This window comes from Poecilia reticulata, chromosome 19 (assembly GCF_904066995.2).
Source record: "Poecilia reticulata chromosome 19, P_reticulata-male-v2, whole genome shotgun sequence".
Taxonomy (NCBI): Eukaryota; Metazoa; Chordata; class Actinopteri; order Cyprinodontiformes; family Poeciliidae; genus Poecilia; species Poecilia reticulata.
In genome coordinates this window covers 6,924,111-6,938,561 of record NC_088848.1, presented here as the reverse complement: position 1 = coordinate 6,938,561, position 14,451 = coordinate 6,924,111, and the positions used below count along the sequence as shown (strand labels likewise).

General features: G+C 37.0%; 2 protein-coding genes across 2 annotated transcripts in view; one reads left to right on the top strand and one right to left on the bottom strand.

The window, feature by feature from the left end:
* Positions 1 to 961: 961 nt before the first annotated feature.
* Positions 962 to 5,252, top strand: ca15b (carbonic anhydrase XVb). Its single transcript, XM_008436821.2, has 9 exons — positions 962 to 1,166; positions 1,343 to 1,418; positions 1,518 to 1,544; positions 1,622 to 1,792; positions 3,186 to 3,334; positions 3,420 to 3,515; positions 3,597 to 3,672; positions 4,468 to 4,631; positions 4,720 to 5,252. Exons 2-9 carry the CDS (start codon positions 1,343 to 1,345, stop codon positions 4,894 to 4,896), a joined length of 936 nt encoding a protein of 311 aa, XP_008435043.2. The 5' UTR covers positions 962 to 1,166; the 3' UTR covers positions 4,897 to 5,252.
* A 2,743-nt stretch (positions 5,253 to 7,995) lies between these two features.
* mmp25b (matrix metallopeptidase 25b) overlaps positions 7,996 to 14,451 on the bottom strand; it is a 31,453-nt gene continuing 24,997 nt past the window's right edge. The window contains exons 14-17 of the mRNA XM_081600240.1: positions 12,267 to 12,349; positions 12,032 to 12,184; positions 11,181 to 11,468; positions 7,996 to 9,694 (exon numbers count right to left, since the gene is read on the bottom strand). Coding sequence (XP_081456366.1) covers positions 9,438 to 9,694; positions 11,181 to 11,468; positions 12,032 to 12,184; positions 12,267 to 12,349 — 781 coding nt within the window. The 3' untranslated portion in view covers positions 7,996 to 9,437. The remainder of the gene's footprint in view (positions 9,695 to 11,180; positions 11,469 to 12,031; positions 12,185 to 12,266; positions 12,350 to 14,451) is intronic.

Sequence of the window (14,451 nt, the reverse complement as noted above, 5' to 3'; positions counted from 1 at the left end):
ATATTTATAAATACCAGCTTAGGGTTTCCATATTTTTATTTTTATTTTTATTTCCTTAAATGTCATATAATGAATTTTCTATTCAGCACTTTTCTTTTTTTTCTATTCCTATTATTAAGGTCAGTAAAGGTGGAAATTGGTAAGATGTCAAAGTGGTCAGCTCAGGGAGCAAAATAGACAATAATCAATATTAATTTATTGTTCAAAAACAAATAAAAACAATCTGAAATTAACTGCTTTTCCAGATTTAAAAGTGATCATTCTTATATTTGTGCTGATCATAATTAATCAGGTTTCAGGTTTTATGTGAAAGGTTTTTTTTTTCTGCTTTGAGTAACACGTTTCTTTAACACCAAAGAAATGTAACGGAGAATGATGCAATTCCCTTTGGTTTATATCACTTTAAAAGAGTTCAGTGGCCCTAACAGGTAACACACATCAATTAATTAGTTAATTTCTAATAACTGCACAGTATTTTTATGCTATAATCTTTGTTCTTGATGATGATGTTAATCTTATTGTTTTTTATATATTATTTTTAGACACATTTTGACCTTTTATGTGAACCTCTTTCTTGATTTTGCTGAATTTCCATTCTATGTGACAATAAAGTCTATTTCTAGTCTCCTATTTTAACAATCCGAAACAAGTAAAATCTCCAGCTAATGTTTCTTACAGTCATTCACCTGTAAAAGCACAAAGAATCAACCAAGTTATAAAATTTAACAATGCATCTCAGACCCACCAACAATAAACCAACAATGTTTATTAGTTGGTTTATTTACAGACTAGGAGCTGCTAACGTGCTTACTGCAATTATTCATCAAATTAACAGTGAGCAAATGTTTAGAATAAATTACATTCCTTTTACTTTAGGTTAAACTTCGATTCTGTTGATAAAATAAATGAATGACCAAATAAATATTTCTGGGGGGAAAAAAGCGCCTTTATAACAAGAACCAGGCGTTTCCCCTTTAAATTGTTTAAATTTCCTCAACTTACATAACCAATGCAAAGTATTTTAGGTCTGTGTGTATTTGTTCCTTTTATAAGTCATACGACCAGGTATTGACGTCATCCAAGGATTCCTGCAGAAATGAAAAGCTATAAAAGGTCAGGATGAGGCAGAGCAGCAGACACCTGCGTGGAAACACCTGTAATCAAAGGTAGGGGCAGCTGGACTGACGTTTTAAATATTTGTACTTTTCCTCCCTTTCTAATCAGCAAATTTGATTTTAAATTTTAAATTTATTTGCATTTAATTAATTATTAAATGCAAATAAAACATTTTTTTTTTTAAAGTTTTATCCGTATTTTTCATGTTTTCTTTTTTCTTCCTCAGATGAATTTTATGACAATAATCGCTGTTGCTGCGTGCGTCCTTGCACCAAGTGCTTATTGTGACTCATCCACGGTCGGTAAGAAAAAAAAAGAAAAAAAAAAGAAAATAATAACAATAATAAAATAATATGCACATACTTAAACGGAACCTACTAACCGGTTTAATTCTCTCCCAGAGTGGTGCTACCATGACCCAGACTGCAGTAAGTATCCGCCGGTTTCCTCCGTGCGCTCCAACATCATTTCGCTGCAGCCGCTCAGCTCCGTCTCTCTGCCGCAGGTGAAAGCACCTGGCCGAGCCTCGCTGCGCTGCACTGCAACGGGACGCGTCAGTCGCCCATCAACATCGTGTCTGGCAGCGCGACGGAGGACGGAAACCTGACGGAGTTCACCTTCGAGGGATATAACAGCAAATCCGCCTTGGAGAGAATTGAGAATACCGGGGATACTGGTATGTGGTGAGACTGCAAGGGCGCAGCATCTCTTCGCGGCCAGATAAATTGCATGAATCAAACGCTGGATCACAAACATTAGCTCTAAACTGAGAGACGTCATGGGAAAAAAAATAATATTAACATTTATTTAACCAGATAAAGAACCTTCTTGAGATCTTTAATTACTTTTTCCAGACGCGGTAAACGGGCATTTAGTAAACAAACATATAGCTTTCAAATGAAACACCAAATTTTGCTTACTGTGATATGTTGAAAATGCTGAGTACTTATGCTCAGATGTGCATAAACATCAACTCAAAAGTTGCAGAGTCTAGTTCTCTAACCATTTTACACATATAGCCTCAACATCTGGGTTTGGTTTATGTTATCTAAAAAGGGCAGAAAATGTTCTAGTTGGGAATGATTTAACTCTTTTTTTCCTGAAGACATGGAGGTTTCAGTGTGTGGAAGTTATTTACAATTTTCTCTATGATAAATTGTGAATAATCCATATTTTTAATTGAAGAAAAACAAAAACTGAATTTTTCGGGCCTGACTTTTTCTTTCATCTGACTTAAATAAGTAGTTTAATTTAGTCACAAATAAGTAACTGAATTAAGTATCCAAGTTAATTCATCAAATTTATTAAGTTGTCAATTTAAACCAATGCAAATAAATTTAGTTTGATACAGTTAGTTTAACTTGTTTCAATTAACCTGACTTCAACTTTGAGGCTATGTCAACTTAATTTAGAATTGAAGTCAATGCTGCATAAATTAATTTGTTTGGCATTATAACCAGTGAAGTGGTGAGGTTTCTGACTGGTGAGTCAGATAGCAGATATAAAACTCATACCAGTTCATATGTCACCTTTGACTTTAATAGAAACATTTAGTTTTTGGGATAATTAGTCCTTTATTAAAATTAAAATGAATCCCAATCAAATAAATGCCGCTTAGACCTTAATTTACAGTTGCAGTTTGGCCGCCATCCAGCAGAGGGCGCCGCTGGTCATCCAGCCGTTGAGACCAGATTAAAGATGGCGGCCATGTCAGAACCAGAAGAAAATACATCTGGAGCAGAATCCGATGTGGGATGCAAAATGCACTTTTTGCGATTCTGTTTTGAAAAAGATGTTCAATAATATTATTTAACTTCAAGAATTCAATGATATTGTACTTTTTATCAATACATTCTGGCACATCCGGCCCTTTAAGAGCATTCATGATCTTGCTTTAGCCCAAATGGAAAATGAGTTTGATATCCCTGATGTAGAGAGTTTAAATGTTGATCCACTTGAGTCCAAACAGTGATAAATCTGGTGTGCTGTGGTTTGTCGGAAATTTGGTTTGTGGTGTTAGAGGAAATTTGTAGTCACCTAGAGCTTCAGTTTATCTTCGTTTCTTCCAGTCAAAGTGACCTTCACTACTGGAGTCAAGATCTCAGGAGGAGGCCTGTCTGAGAGCTACGACAGCCTGCAGTTCCACCTTCACTGGGGAAACGGGACGGCCGAGCCCGGATCGGAGCATACTGTGGACGGCAAGCGCTTCCCCATGGAGGTATTTCTAATCTTCATGCAAACCTTTTAGCCTGGTGTATGTTAACTTTCTTTAAAAACATATTTTGTTTTCATTCCTCCTTCAGCTTCACATTGTAAACAGCAAGTCGACTTACAGCCGGAACACCACCCTCGCTGTGAAGGATTCTGAAGGACTCGCTGCTCTCGGTTTCTTGATTGAGGTGAGCAGACATGACGTCACGTTTGAGAGCTTTTTTCATTTTCTGCAGCTGCGTTATCAGCGTTTCTCCTCACTTTTAAAGGAGCTGACAGGTGTAGATGATCAGCCAGCGAGCTGGAAGACTTTGACCTCCTACTTGACAAGTATCTCAAATACTGGTAAGCCGTGGCCGTGTTTCTGAAACTTCTTCAGGCTGAGACTTAACCTAGTTAACAAACCACCTAACTTGAAATTACACAATAACACATCTCAATATATACAAGCCGAAATGAAAATATTAGTCTATGTTGTTTTCTTTGTTTATTAATAAGAAGGGTGAGGCTGTTTTGTACATGTGACTGGCCCCACAGAGGTATACTCATGGCGTTTAGAGTTATTTGCATATTCTGAAAGCAGTAATTATAAATTTTCTACATGGAAATTAAAAAAGAAGTCTTGTGTCCATTTATAACATTTTAGGCCTATTTGTAATTTAGACGCACAATAAAAGAAAAATAGAATCGAGTTGCTTTGGCAGAAACAAAAATCTTCTTCTGCACCATTAAATAAAAAAATTAACCACCTACTTCCATCAGTTGTGTTAAAGGAAAATGACAACAGCTGTTGACATGTGAGAAGAGCATTAGCAAGCAAAGTTGTAACAGTTCTCTGCAAGTGAGACTCGTTCACGGCATAGAGCCGTTCAAAAGAACCGAGTCGCTCCAGAACAACACAATGATCTCAGCAGGTGTGACTTGCTGGTATCTTCAGTTTTTCTTTTGAGTTTTAAGCCACTTATCTATCATTATTATTTTTAAACATAATCTTTTGATAAGCGAAGTGCAGGCGTCGCACTTTGACATTTAACGGTCGTTTACGTGCAGTACCTCACAGGACCACTAGGGGATCGTGTGGTAAAGTGTATTTGTTTTTGAGTTGAATCTCCTCACTTTGATGCTCCTTTCTCTCCTCAGGCGAGAAGATCACAATCCAAGGTGATCTTTCTCTAGACGATCTCCTCTCTGGCGTGAACCGATCCAATTACTACCGCTACCTCGGCTCCCTGACCACTCCGGTCTGTAACGAGGCCGTAGTTTGGACCGTGTTCAAGGAACCGATTAAAGTCAGCAAAAACCTGGTGAGTGTCTCCGTAAGGGAGGTTCTGATTTGGATCTTACAGAGTGGTTTCTTCCCATGAGGCTAAGCGTTGTCGATCCTCCCTTCAGATCGACCTCTTCAGCTCCAGCGTGTACATCAAAAACTCCACTTCTCTGATGGTTCATGTGTATCGAAGCACCCAGCCGTCTCAGCCGGTCTCAACGCAGCCCAAGGCAAGCTCCTCCACCAAATCTGGCTACTCTCTGGCTCTGATGACCTTTGCCCTCATAATGGCAAGATATTAAAACAAAAGCTGAGGTGGAAGGTCAACTTTTGGATAAAACATGCATAAAGTGCCAAACCTCATGTTGCCGTTTTTGTATGTGTGTAGAGTGAAAAGACTTGCCTGTCTTGAACTAACCATGCGACACAAATGCACCAGTTGTTTTTTTTACTTGTTTATTCTTGTTGTGGTTCTTGTTGCACTTTGCAGAAACGTCTGCGTGTTTAAATTGCACTAAAATGGAACCTGAAGCAGTTTTAAGTTTGTGATGAAGGTTTAAGGTGTAACTCCGATTTAGGAAGAAGTTGTTTGTTCTCTGGCATGATCCGCACATTGTAGTGAAGATAAAAACCTTTTCAATAAAATATTTATCAATGACTTCTGAGTGTTTGGGTTTTAATTTTTAATATAGCTTTGAGTTAGTTTTTTTTTACAGGAGATTCTGTCTGTGATGGTTTCCTGCTTGTATAAAACTAAACATATTTGGTATAAAAGTCTTTGTTTACAATTACAGGTCAAACTTTTTCTCATAACTTCATATTTTGGTTTAAATATTAAATGATTGGTGTTTTGATCAGTTATTTGGTACTTGAGTACTCTTTTCTTTTTACTAAAGGCGTTTTTACTCTTACTTGAGTAACTTCTTTTTTTGCTTTTACCTGAGTAAAAACATGTTGTAGTTGTGTGACTTTTACTTGAACTGAATTGTGAAATTTCTGTCCCCAAATACATAAATTCAATTGAATATAAATAGAAACTAATCCAAATGATCAAACAGTGCATTAAGCTCAGCTTAGTATTTAAATTAATTTATAAAGTTTTCTGTCTCTTGGACAAACTATGCATCTCTGTAGAAATAATATAGAAATGCATTTTCTTCAAGAAGATTTTCTTATTGCATGTATGAAGCATGAATGGGTGGGATGGCTATTACTAATTCCTTCTCAGTAATTCACATAAAAAGTGTATCTGTCCCTTTAAAAATACTGTGGCACACCTGAGTCTTGTGTAGATAACACCTGTGTGATCCTAGCAGCCAGATTTCAACCTCACTTCAGGAATGGAACAAATAACATTACAGAGACTTTGAACACCTGGTCTGAGTCGCAGCTAAACAATGTTTGAATTGATTCATTAAGTAAACGTGGATCAAACGTCTGAATGGAAAAATTTTCCTAAAATTTTCCTAAAATACAAACCAATCAAGATACTGCGCAGAACCCTCAAGCTCCCAGGCCTCTGGTAGAGGACCCGAGCTCAGAGGATGAAACAGACCACCCGCGGAGGGTGAGAAGGGAATTTGTTTTATTTATTTATATATATATATATATATATATATATATATATATATATATATATATATATATATATATATATATATATATATATATATATATATATATATATATATATATATATATATATTCTGTGTGAAGGTTAACAACAGCTGAGCATCGAGTGTCTTTCAGATACGTAGGTCACGCTGTGTGGTACAGGTGTTTCCTTAGAACTATCTGTTGATGATCTTTGACATGATCTGTTGTGTCACTGAGGAATGATCAGAATTTACCTGTGTGCAGCGACAGGCGTGACAAACACAACAACCTTCACCTCTCCAACCTGGTGCTGGTGCACATCACAAATTCACTAAGACATTTGCTTCAGGGCGATTAGACGAGGTTCTAGTTCAACCTAGCATGATATTTATGAAGTACTAATGTGTAAAAGTGTAGTACGTGTAATTGAGGTGCATTCCGCCTGTATTTGTGTTTATTTAACAGATGAAAGAAAGTTGCAGCTCTTGTTCATCAGCAAATGCTTTCGAATTTCTTTCATGGCGTCAAGTTTCTCATTTAGATTTCTCTGTTAGGCAAGGCAGGTTTGTTTGAAAAGCACTTTTCAGCAACAATCAAAGGCAAATTGTTTGGTTCTGGGGTTGCAGAGACTAGAGCTAGAAGACCTGAAGGGTCTGGAAGGTTGATTCAGGGATTTTAATGTATTTTGGTGGTAAAACATTCAGTGATTTATGAACTAATAAAAGTATTTTAAAGTCTTTTCTCTGAGCTACGGGGAGCCGGTGTAACGACACTAAAACTGGTGTGATGTTCTCTAACTTCTTGGCTTTAGTCAGAAAGCCAGCAGCAGCGCAGTGGATCAGCTGCTGCTGGAGGATTCGTTAGTTAGACCTGTGTGTTACAGTAATCAATGTGAATAAATATTATGTTTGAATTTCTAAAGATCTTGCTGAGACATTAGTCCTTTAATCCTGGAAATGTTCTTCAGGTGATAAAAGACCAACTTTTCTAACCATCTTTATGTGCCTCTGAAGGTTCAAGTCTGAGTTTGTCAGGTTTGAGGGCTGGTCAGAAGTTTGTAGCTGTCACACCTGAAGCTCTACAGTCGTGTTCGCTCCTCCTTTGGTTAAATTGATGCTGCATCCATGCATCAATTTGTTCTCAGGGTCTTTTCAATGTTTTGATTGGTTCATAGTCACATAGTGACATTGTAATGCATAACTGTGCATCATCTGCTTAAATAAGGAAATTTATATTGCTGTATTTAATAACCTGAGTTACACTGTAAAACATTTGAGCCGCATTTAGTTGTGCCTACTGTCTTCCACTCTTCAAGTCAAATAAATTTAGCGAGTTTTAGATTTTGAACCAAAGTGTGTGCGTTTGTGAAAGATAAACTTGCAGTAGTACATTGACAGTGTGAGTTTGTTTTCAAAGCAGGAACCTTTTCCATGAATCAGGGAAGTTCTCTTTCACCCCCATCAACAGCACCGCATGGCAAAAATCGAACAGGTTGGAAATTTATTGTGGCGATGCAACGGTGGGGCAGGTGTCAGCAGTTTTCACACGCTTTAAGAGAGTGTGTGTTGTGTTTGCTAACCTCTCCGGGGTGTAACCCATATCTGTAAGCAGATGTTGGTTGAATGGATGGAAATTTACTACACAAATAGACCCTGATAGGGAACCACTTTCAACTTTTCCACAGCAGTAATTTAAAGTTAAACACAGAAGTGATTTGTCTTATTGTTTGCAAATACAACATTCAAACGCAGCAGCGAGCACAGACCCAGTTAGAGTACAGGAAGGAAACACACTGGAGTGCAATGTTTGTAGCACTTTAGATCTGCTTCATTTCAGACAGAAAAAATAAAAAACAATAAAAGAAAAATACAAAACTTTAACATTGACAAAAAAAAATCTGAAAAAATCTTTTGCACGAGTTAATTAATCCAAAATACCTGTGAATTTTGATACCACCTGTTACAATGTGTGTGTTCACAAACACTGCATGTTGCTTTAAGCATACACAGATTTTTTTTATTGCTGTGATAATTTATTCAATTCATGTTGCTAAATAGGAAGCTCGCCTTCCTCTTTAGGAAACTTGCAGGTTTTCTCCATACATATGTCAGAATCACTGACAGAAATAATAAGGTTTACTCTCATTTTCACCCCAACAGGAAGTTACAATTGGTGCAATTTAGCCTAAATACATTCCTGTTGCCTACTTTACTTAAATCTTAAACCATAACTGCTCTTTAAAAACGTTTTATGCTTTCACTGTTTATTTTATTTTGACTCTGTGGAAGTAAAAAAGTGTCCAGCGTTGCCGGTGGGCCATCCAGTGTCTCAGAGGTTCCTGTAATTGCTAAGTTTCCAAAGCAGCAACACGGCAGCAGCCCTCATAACGCCAAAGCAATATAAAAGCTTCTGGGAAATTAAGTTCCTGGGGAAAGAGTTCAGCTTGGCCCAGTCAAATCACCTTTGACTGGGCGATTTAGACCCGACAAAAACAATGCGCACAAAATTCATTTTGTGCTCTTATTGTACCAAAAAACCCTAAAAAATCAGACAGATAGTGAGAGGTTCTGATTACATTTTTGAATATTTGCAATTATATGCCTGATTGTTCATTTTACACTGAGAACTCCATCAAAACAAGCATTTCAAGTTCCTCTGTGTGAATCTCAGAGGATTTCATTCATAACAGCCCTTTATCCAAATATTATTAACCTAAAAACAAGTAAATTCAGACGATTATTAAGCTGCGAACCTTAATAAAGAAACAGAGATAAGAAAATATAATCAGAAGTTGTGCAAGACGAACAAAATCTAACTACCATATTTCAAATTGCAATAATTTAAAAACAGAATAAACTAATGCATAATTGGTTGAATACATTTTAAAACATCTACAATATATTAGAAGAACTAGATTTGGAAATCAGAAGACGGCGCCTCAGTTTTAATCTTCTAACCTTCTAAATTTGTTTGTCTGGATCAGATATCATAATGTGAAAGAAAATCTCCATTTGCTGACTAATGGTGTTGAATACCAATCTCTACCAAAGTGGCTGATATTTAAGCATTTTTGTCTATTTTTATCCTACAAACACAAATATGTGAAACACAACCGAGATGGGAGAGTGCTCCTGTCTTAGGGTTGCCAAATCCTGCAAGTAAACCCTTTAATTCAAGAAAGAAAACTGTATGATGGTGGAAAGGAGTCCCGTGTATGCTCCAGTGTAGAGAAAACAGCCCACATTAGTTAATTATATACAGAAATCAACCCATTAATTATCAGCATAACGGCAACCAGCAGCAGACAGTCGTTCCTCAGAGACGATCTGTTGAAGGCACAGCTGCATTCCTTTGGCTTCCCAGGATTCTGCGGCGCAGCCGTCGGAGGAGGACCCGGACACCGCAGCCAGTCCATCCCGGTGGCCTTCGGAGAGACATACTCCTGGTTTATTCCTCCGTCCTTCATCACCCAGTAGAAGTCGCCCTCAAAGAAGTAAGCGTCTCCTGAAGAACGACAACCAGAGAACAGCTGCATTTCACTGCTCCGTCTCCACCGTTCTGTTTTCTCTGCAGCTGTGATGATTCTCTGCACCAGGAGCATCAAACTCTGTCATTTTTAGGCCAAATCAAGACCATGAAGGCTCTTAAAGGGCCAGTTGTTTGAGAATGTAATGCTAAAACCTGGGAACAAATTTTTTAAATATTAATAAATTCTTAAAATTACATTTGTTTTTTTATACATCAATAAGACCCTCCAGGGTTTTGTGACTATTTGCAATAAAAATCTGACATTTGTGGAACTAATTTAGAAGCATTTGCAATAATTGCACATATGTATAACAGTAAATGCAAAGTTTTATTACTCACTGTCATGGACTATGAGTAATAAAACGTGGACAGTAAGAAAGTCAGCATCACTTAAACCCGATGTTTTTCACCATTTTTGTCAAAAAAATCTACAATAAACTCACAATTATACATTAGCACAGAAAAGTGTGAGGATTTGTTGATTTTGCATGAATTTCCACAAAAATTCAATTTTAACTGAAAGGGTGAATAATCGTTTTTATTAAATACACAAAAAACTAACAATAACAAAACACCAACACTAATTGGTAATACTATATGATACTCCCATGTTTATATGGTGATTTGAACAGTTTTATGTTTGGACATTGTGTAAGTTCAATGGTTCTGTAGTTTGATTCCATTTACTGATTTCCATTAGTTCATCCAGGGAAACTCCTGTTAGTTTATACATGTTGCTTTCTTCTGTTATTTTGTTTGTATTTCCTCTAATTCCTGTAAAGCACTTTGAATTGCTTTGTTGCTGAAAATGTGCTGTATAAATAAAATTACCTTACCAAAAGTTTTGGTAACATTTTATTTGAAGGGCTGTGCATAAGTCATCATAAACATAAAACACCTGTTATGAACATGAAGGAGTCTTCATGAATGTTTACAACTGTTGTCATGAGTTGTCATTTGGTAAATAATGACACTTTTAATGCAAAGTTGCACTAAACGTTGCATTAAAAGTCCATTAAAAGTGTAAACTTTGCAATATTTTGACAATAATGACCCCTTTAATGCAAAGTTCTATTAAAAGTTGCATTAAATATCCATTAAGTGTCAACTTGCATTAAAAATGTGATTATTTACAGAATGACACTTCATGACAACAATCCTAAACATTCATGATTCATGTTTATGACAGAGTCGTGTCAGTCTTACTCACACCCCGTCAAATAAAGTGTTACCAAAGTTTCTTTTACAGTAGTTCTGCATTTTCATATTTTAAACTGTGATTCCCCCCATAGCTTGTATCTTATATCTTAAACCATTTTTGAATGTTTTTTGTTAATGGCTTATTTTTTTATAAAGAACTAGAGCTGTCTGCTGTCCAGCGTTGACTACATTCTACATATGAAAACACATAGTTTGGTTTGTCTACCTAGAGCTTCTGTTACTCGACTGGGATTGTTGTTACCTTCACCCCAGGTGATGACATCATCCATGTGGGATGGCATTCCCGTCCAGACGTCGTTGCCCCGTGGGTAGCCGGGGTCTGGCTCCTGGTTGCCTGTTCTTTGGCTTTCATCAAACCTCCAAAACTGACCCCCGCTGAACAGGTACGTCTTCCCGTTGTGGGCCCAGACGAAGGCGGCGTCCACCCGGTCCACCGCGGCGCCGCTCGGCGTCGTCATTCTCCAGTCGGACAGGGGCCGAGGGTAACCGCTCATCACCTTTGTGTCGCTGAAGACCCAGTACTGCGAGCCTGAACACATCAAAGTGGTTCAAAACATTTGGTGGATATCTGCTTTGATATGATGCCTCGCAAAAAATATTCATGCCCCTTGATTTTTTACATATTCTTTAACATGATCTCAAACTTTAATGCTTTTTAATGGGACATAAGAGCTTGTTTTAAGTAAAAAAAAAAAAAGTCTTAATATTGACGAAAAAATACGAATTCAACTGGCAGATTATTTTACTTACAATATGGAAAAAATACCTTATTAAGTTTCTTTTCATTTACTTAAAACAAGCTCTTGTATGGTAGTTTTGACTTATTTTAAGATATTTGCAATAGAAAGTAGACCAAAAATACTTGATAAGATTTTGTTTTCTTTCAGTGAAGAAAATGTTATTTATATTCAAGTAAAACTACTTTGTTAGTTTTTGTGTTTTTGCGGTGTTGGTTTGGGTTCTCTTTGCTCCCTCAATAAAAGTTTGAGCAAACTGCTGCATGTTGTTTTAAAAAGGAGCAAACATGTGAGATGAATTAGCCAGGATTACACTTTCTACTGTAAAACAGAGCTACTGATTAATCTGTATTACCGATGAAGAAGATGATTTTGCTGTCGCTTTTTCTCTCATAAACGGCGTCGACTTTGTTTGTTCCTGTCGGAAGGCCAATCCAAAAGTTGGTGATTACAGCCGGCCTTAAGGACACCAAAGAGCCGTCTCGCTTAGTTCTCCAGAAATGTGCACCTATTAACAAAGAACAGGGTTAAATCATGACAACAATTTTTATTTTTAATTGTTAAACTTTTACTCATGTGTTTCTTCTTACCTCTAAAAAAGAAAACCTCTCCTCTAATGTTTGCTACTGCATCAAAGCTTCCCTGGCATCGCTCATCGGATGAAGGCTCAGGGCTAAACAGGAGAGATTTTAAATGCAGTTACAGGAAAATACCACCAGAGGGCAGAACAAGACTAAATGTGACCACAGCGAGGCTTACAGTTTACTGACACTCATAATAATCTGAATAAATATCATTATTTTAATATATTTTTTCAGTGGACACATATTAAAACATTTCAATTATGAATCACAACAAAAAGCAAGACGAGTTTCATTGTTTTGTTGAGTTTCCATAATCTCCATGGAGGCCAAAAATATACATACACCCTGACTAATGTTTGATTAAATCTGTTTTAATACATTTTGCAGCCATCAACAAGCTTTGTGTGTTTGTGCGTGCGTGTGTGGACGATTTTCCTGACACATACTACGTTGTGGGGACCAATTGCTCCTTGCCTGGTCGAAGCCTGGCCCCCACAAGGGGAAACCCCGTTTTTGGGTCAGGGGTTAGAGTTAGGACTAAGGTGTGAATTGAGTTTTGGTTAGGGTTAGGAAAAGGGTAACAGTAAGGTTTAGGCTGTAGAAATGAATGGAAGTCAATGGAAAGTCCCCACAAAGATAGCCACACAAACGTGTGTGTGTGTGTGTGTGTGTGTGTGTGTGTGTGTGTGTGTGTGTACGTGTGCGTGCGTGTGTGTGTGTGTGTGTGTGTGTGTGTGTGTGTGTGTGTGTGTGTGTGTGTGTGTGTGTGGGTGTGTGTATCTGAACAAGTAGAGGCCTATTATTAATTCTCATTCATTTCAATTCAGTTCAATTTACTTATATGGAGCCAATACATAACAAATGTCATCTTGAGGTGCTTTACCAAAAAAAAAAAATGAAAAAGAAAGAATTTAAATTTAATCACATGTACATGTATGACATTTTATTGTGTGGAAAATTGCCTTTGCTCATTGTAACACCTTGAGCACTAACAGGATGAGTTAATTTCCTTTCTACTTGCAGCTAGATGGCCACAGATTCAGACATGAATATAAAAATAATGCTTTGAACTATTTGTTAGAAGAAACCTGGCATTCAGATTTTGCATACTTGATGTACTTTGCCTTGTTGACAAGTAAAACACTCAGAGACTCTCTAACTCTTCTGATTTCTGTCTTGGTTGCTCTTTTTAAATCTTCAATCTTCCTAACACTGACACTGTGCATGTTTAATAGAGACAAGGTGAAGGAGGCCAATGCTAGGATGCTTTATGTATTCCAAAACCAGTTTGGATTATTCTCAATGTTTCATCCTTTTGATTCCTGACAGTCAGACTGGATCAACTAGCAAATAAAAAATAAAATCATCCTCCAACATCTACCCAAATTTACAAACTTCATGTCTTCTGAAGGAGAGTTCAAGGTCAGGGAAGACAAAGTTTGGCCACAATGACAAGACAAACGTTTGGAGGAATCGACACAATGCTTTCAACAAACCAACCCTGTAGAAACTAACAATCATAGTCATATTAGCATTGTGCTAGCAGGTTTGAATCCTGGGCTCACTTGCAACTGTAATCCTTTACCTTACTTGAGAAAAGCAATCAGACTGTTTCATATGCATCGATATGAAAATCTGGGTCGATAACGATAATATTATTTTTGCCATTTTGCTGATAACCGATATTTACAGATATTGTATGTATTACATACAGCTCTGGAAAAAATTAAGAGACCACTGCAAAATGGTCAGTTTCTCTGATTTTACTCTTCATAGGTTTATGTTTGAGTAAAATGAACATTGTTCTTTTATTCTACTGACAACATGTCTCTGAAATTCAAAGCAAAAATGTAGTATTTACAGTATCAGCAGAAAATGAGAAACGGTCAAAATAATAAAAAAGATGCAGAGCTTTCAGACCTGAAATAATGCAAAGAAAACAAGTTCATGTTCATTTCTTTTGACATCTTTAAGAAAAGTTTTTCTGCTTCAGTTGAATTCCCCACAGTCCTGCACTGCATCATATTCTGCCTTCAGAAACAAATCGTAAAAAGACAGAAATAAACAGTTTTTTTTTAATTATTAATATCGGATATGTTAAAAAAGGAATAATACAGGCTGATCCATCGTACATCTCTAGTTAATACCCTTCACTGGTCCTGAACCAGGAAACCAACCAGTTTAAATCAGC

Excerpts from the sequence above, each read along its gene's own strand:
- ca15b (XM_008436821.2), top strand. The coding sequence starts at position 1,343 with ATGAATTTTATGACAATAATCGCTGTTGCTGCGTGCGTCCTTGCACCA. Across the intron at positions 1,419-1,517 it reads TTGTGACTCATCCACGGTCG|AGTGGTGCTACCATGACCCA; the intron begins GTAAGAAAAAAA and ends ATTCTCTCCCAG. Across the intron at positions 3,673-4,467 it reads GACAAGTATCTCAAATACTG|GCGAGAAGATCACAATCCAA; the intron begins GTAAGCCGTGGC and ends TTCTCTCCTCAG.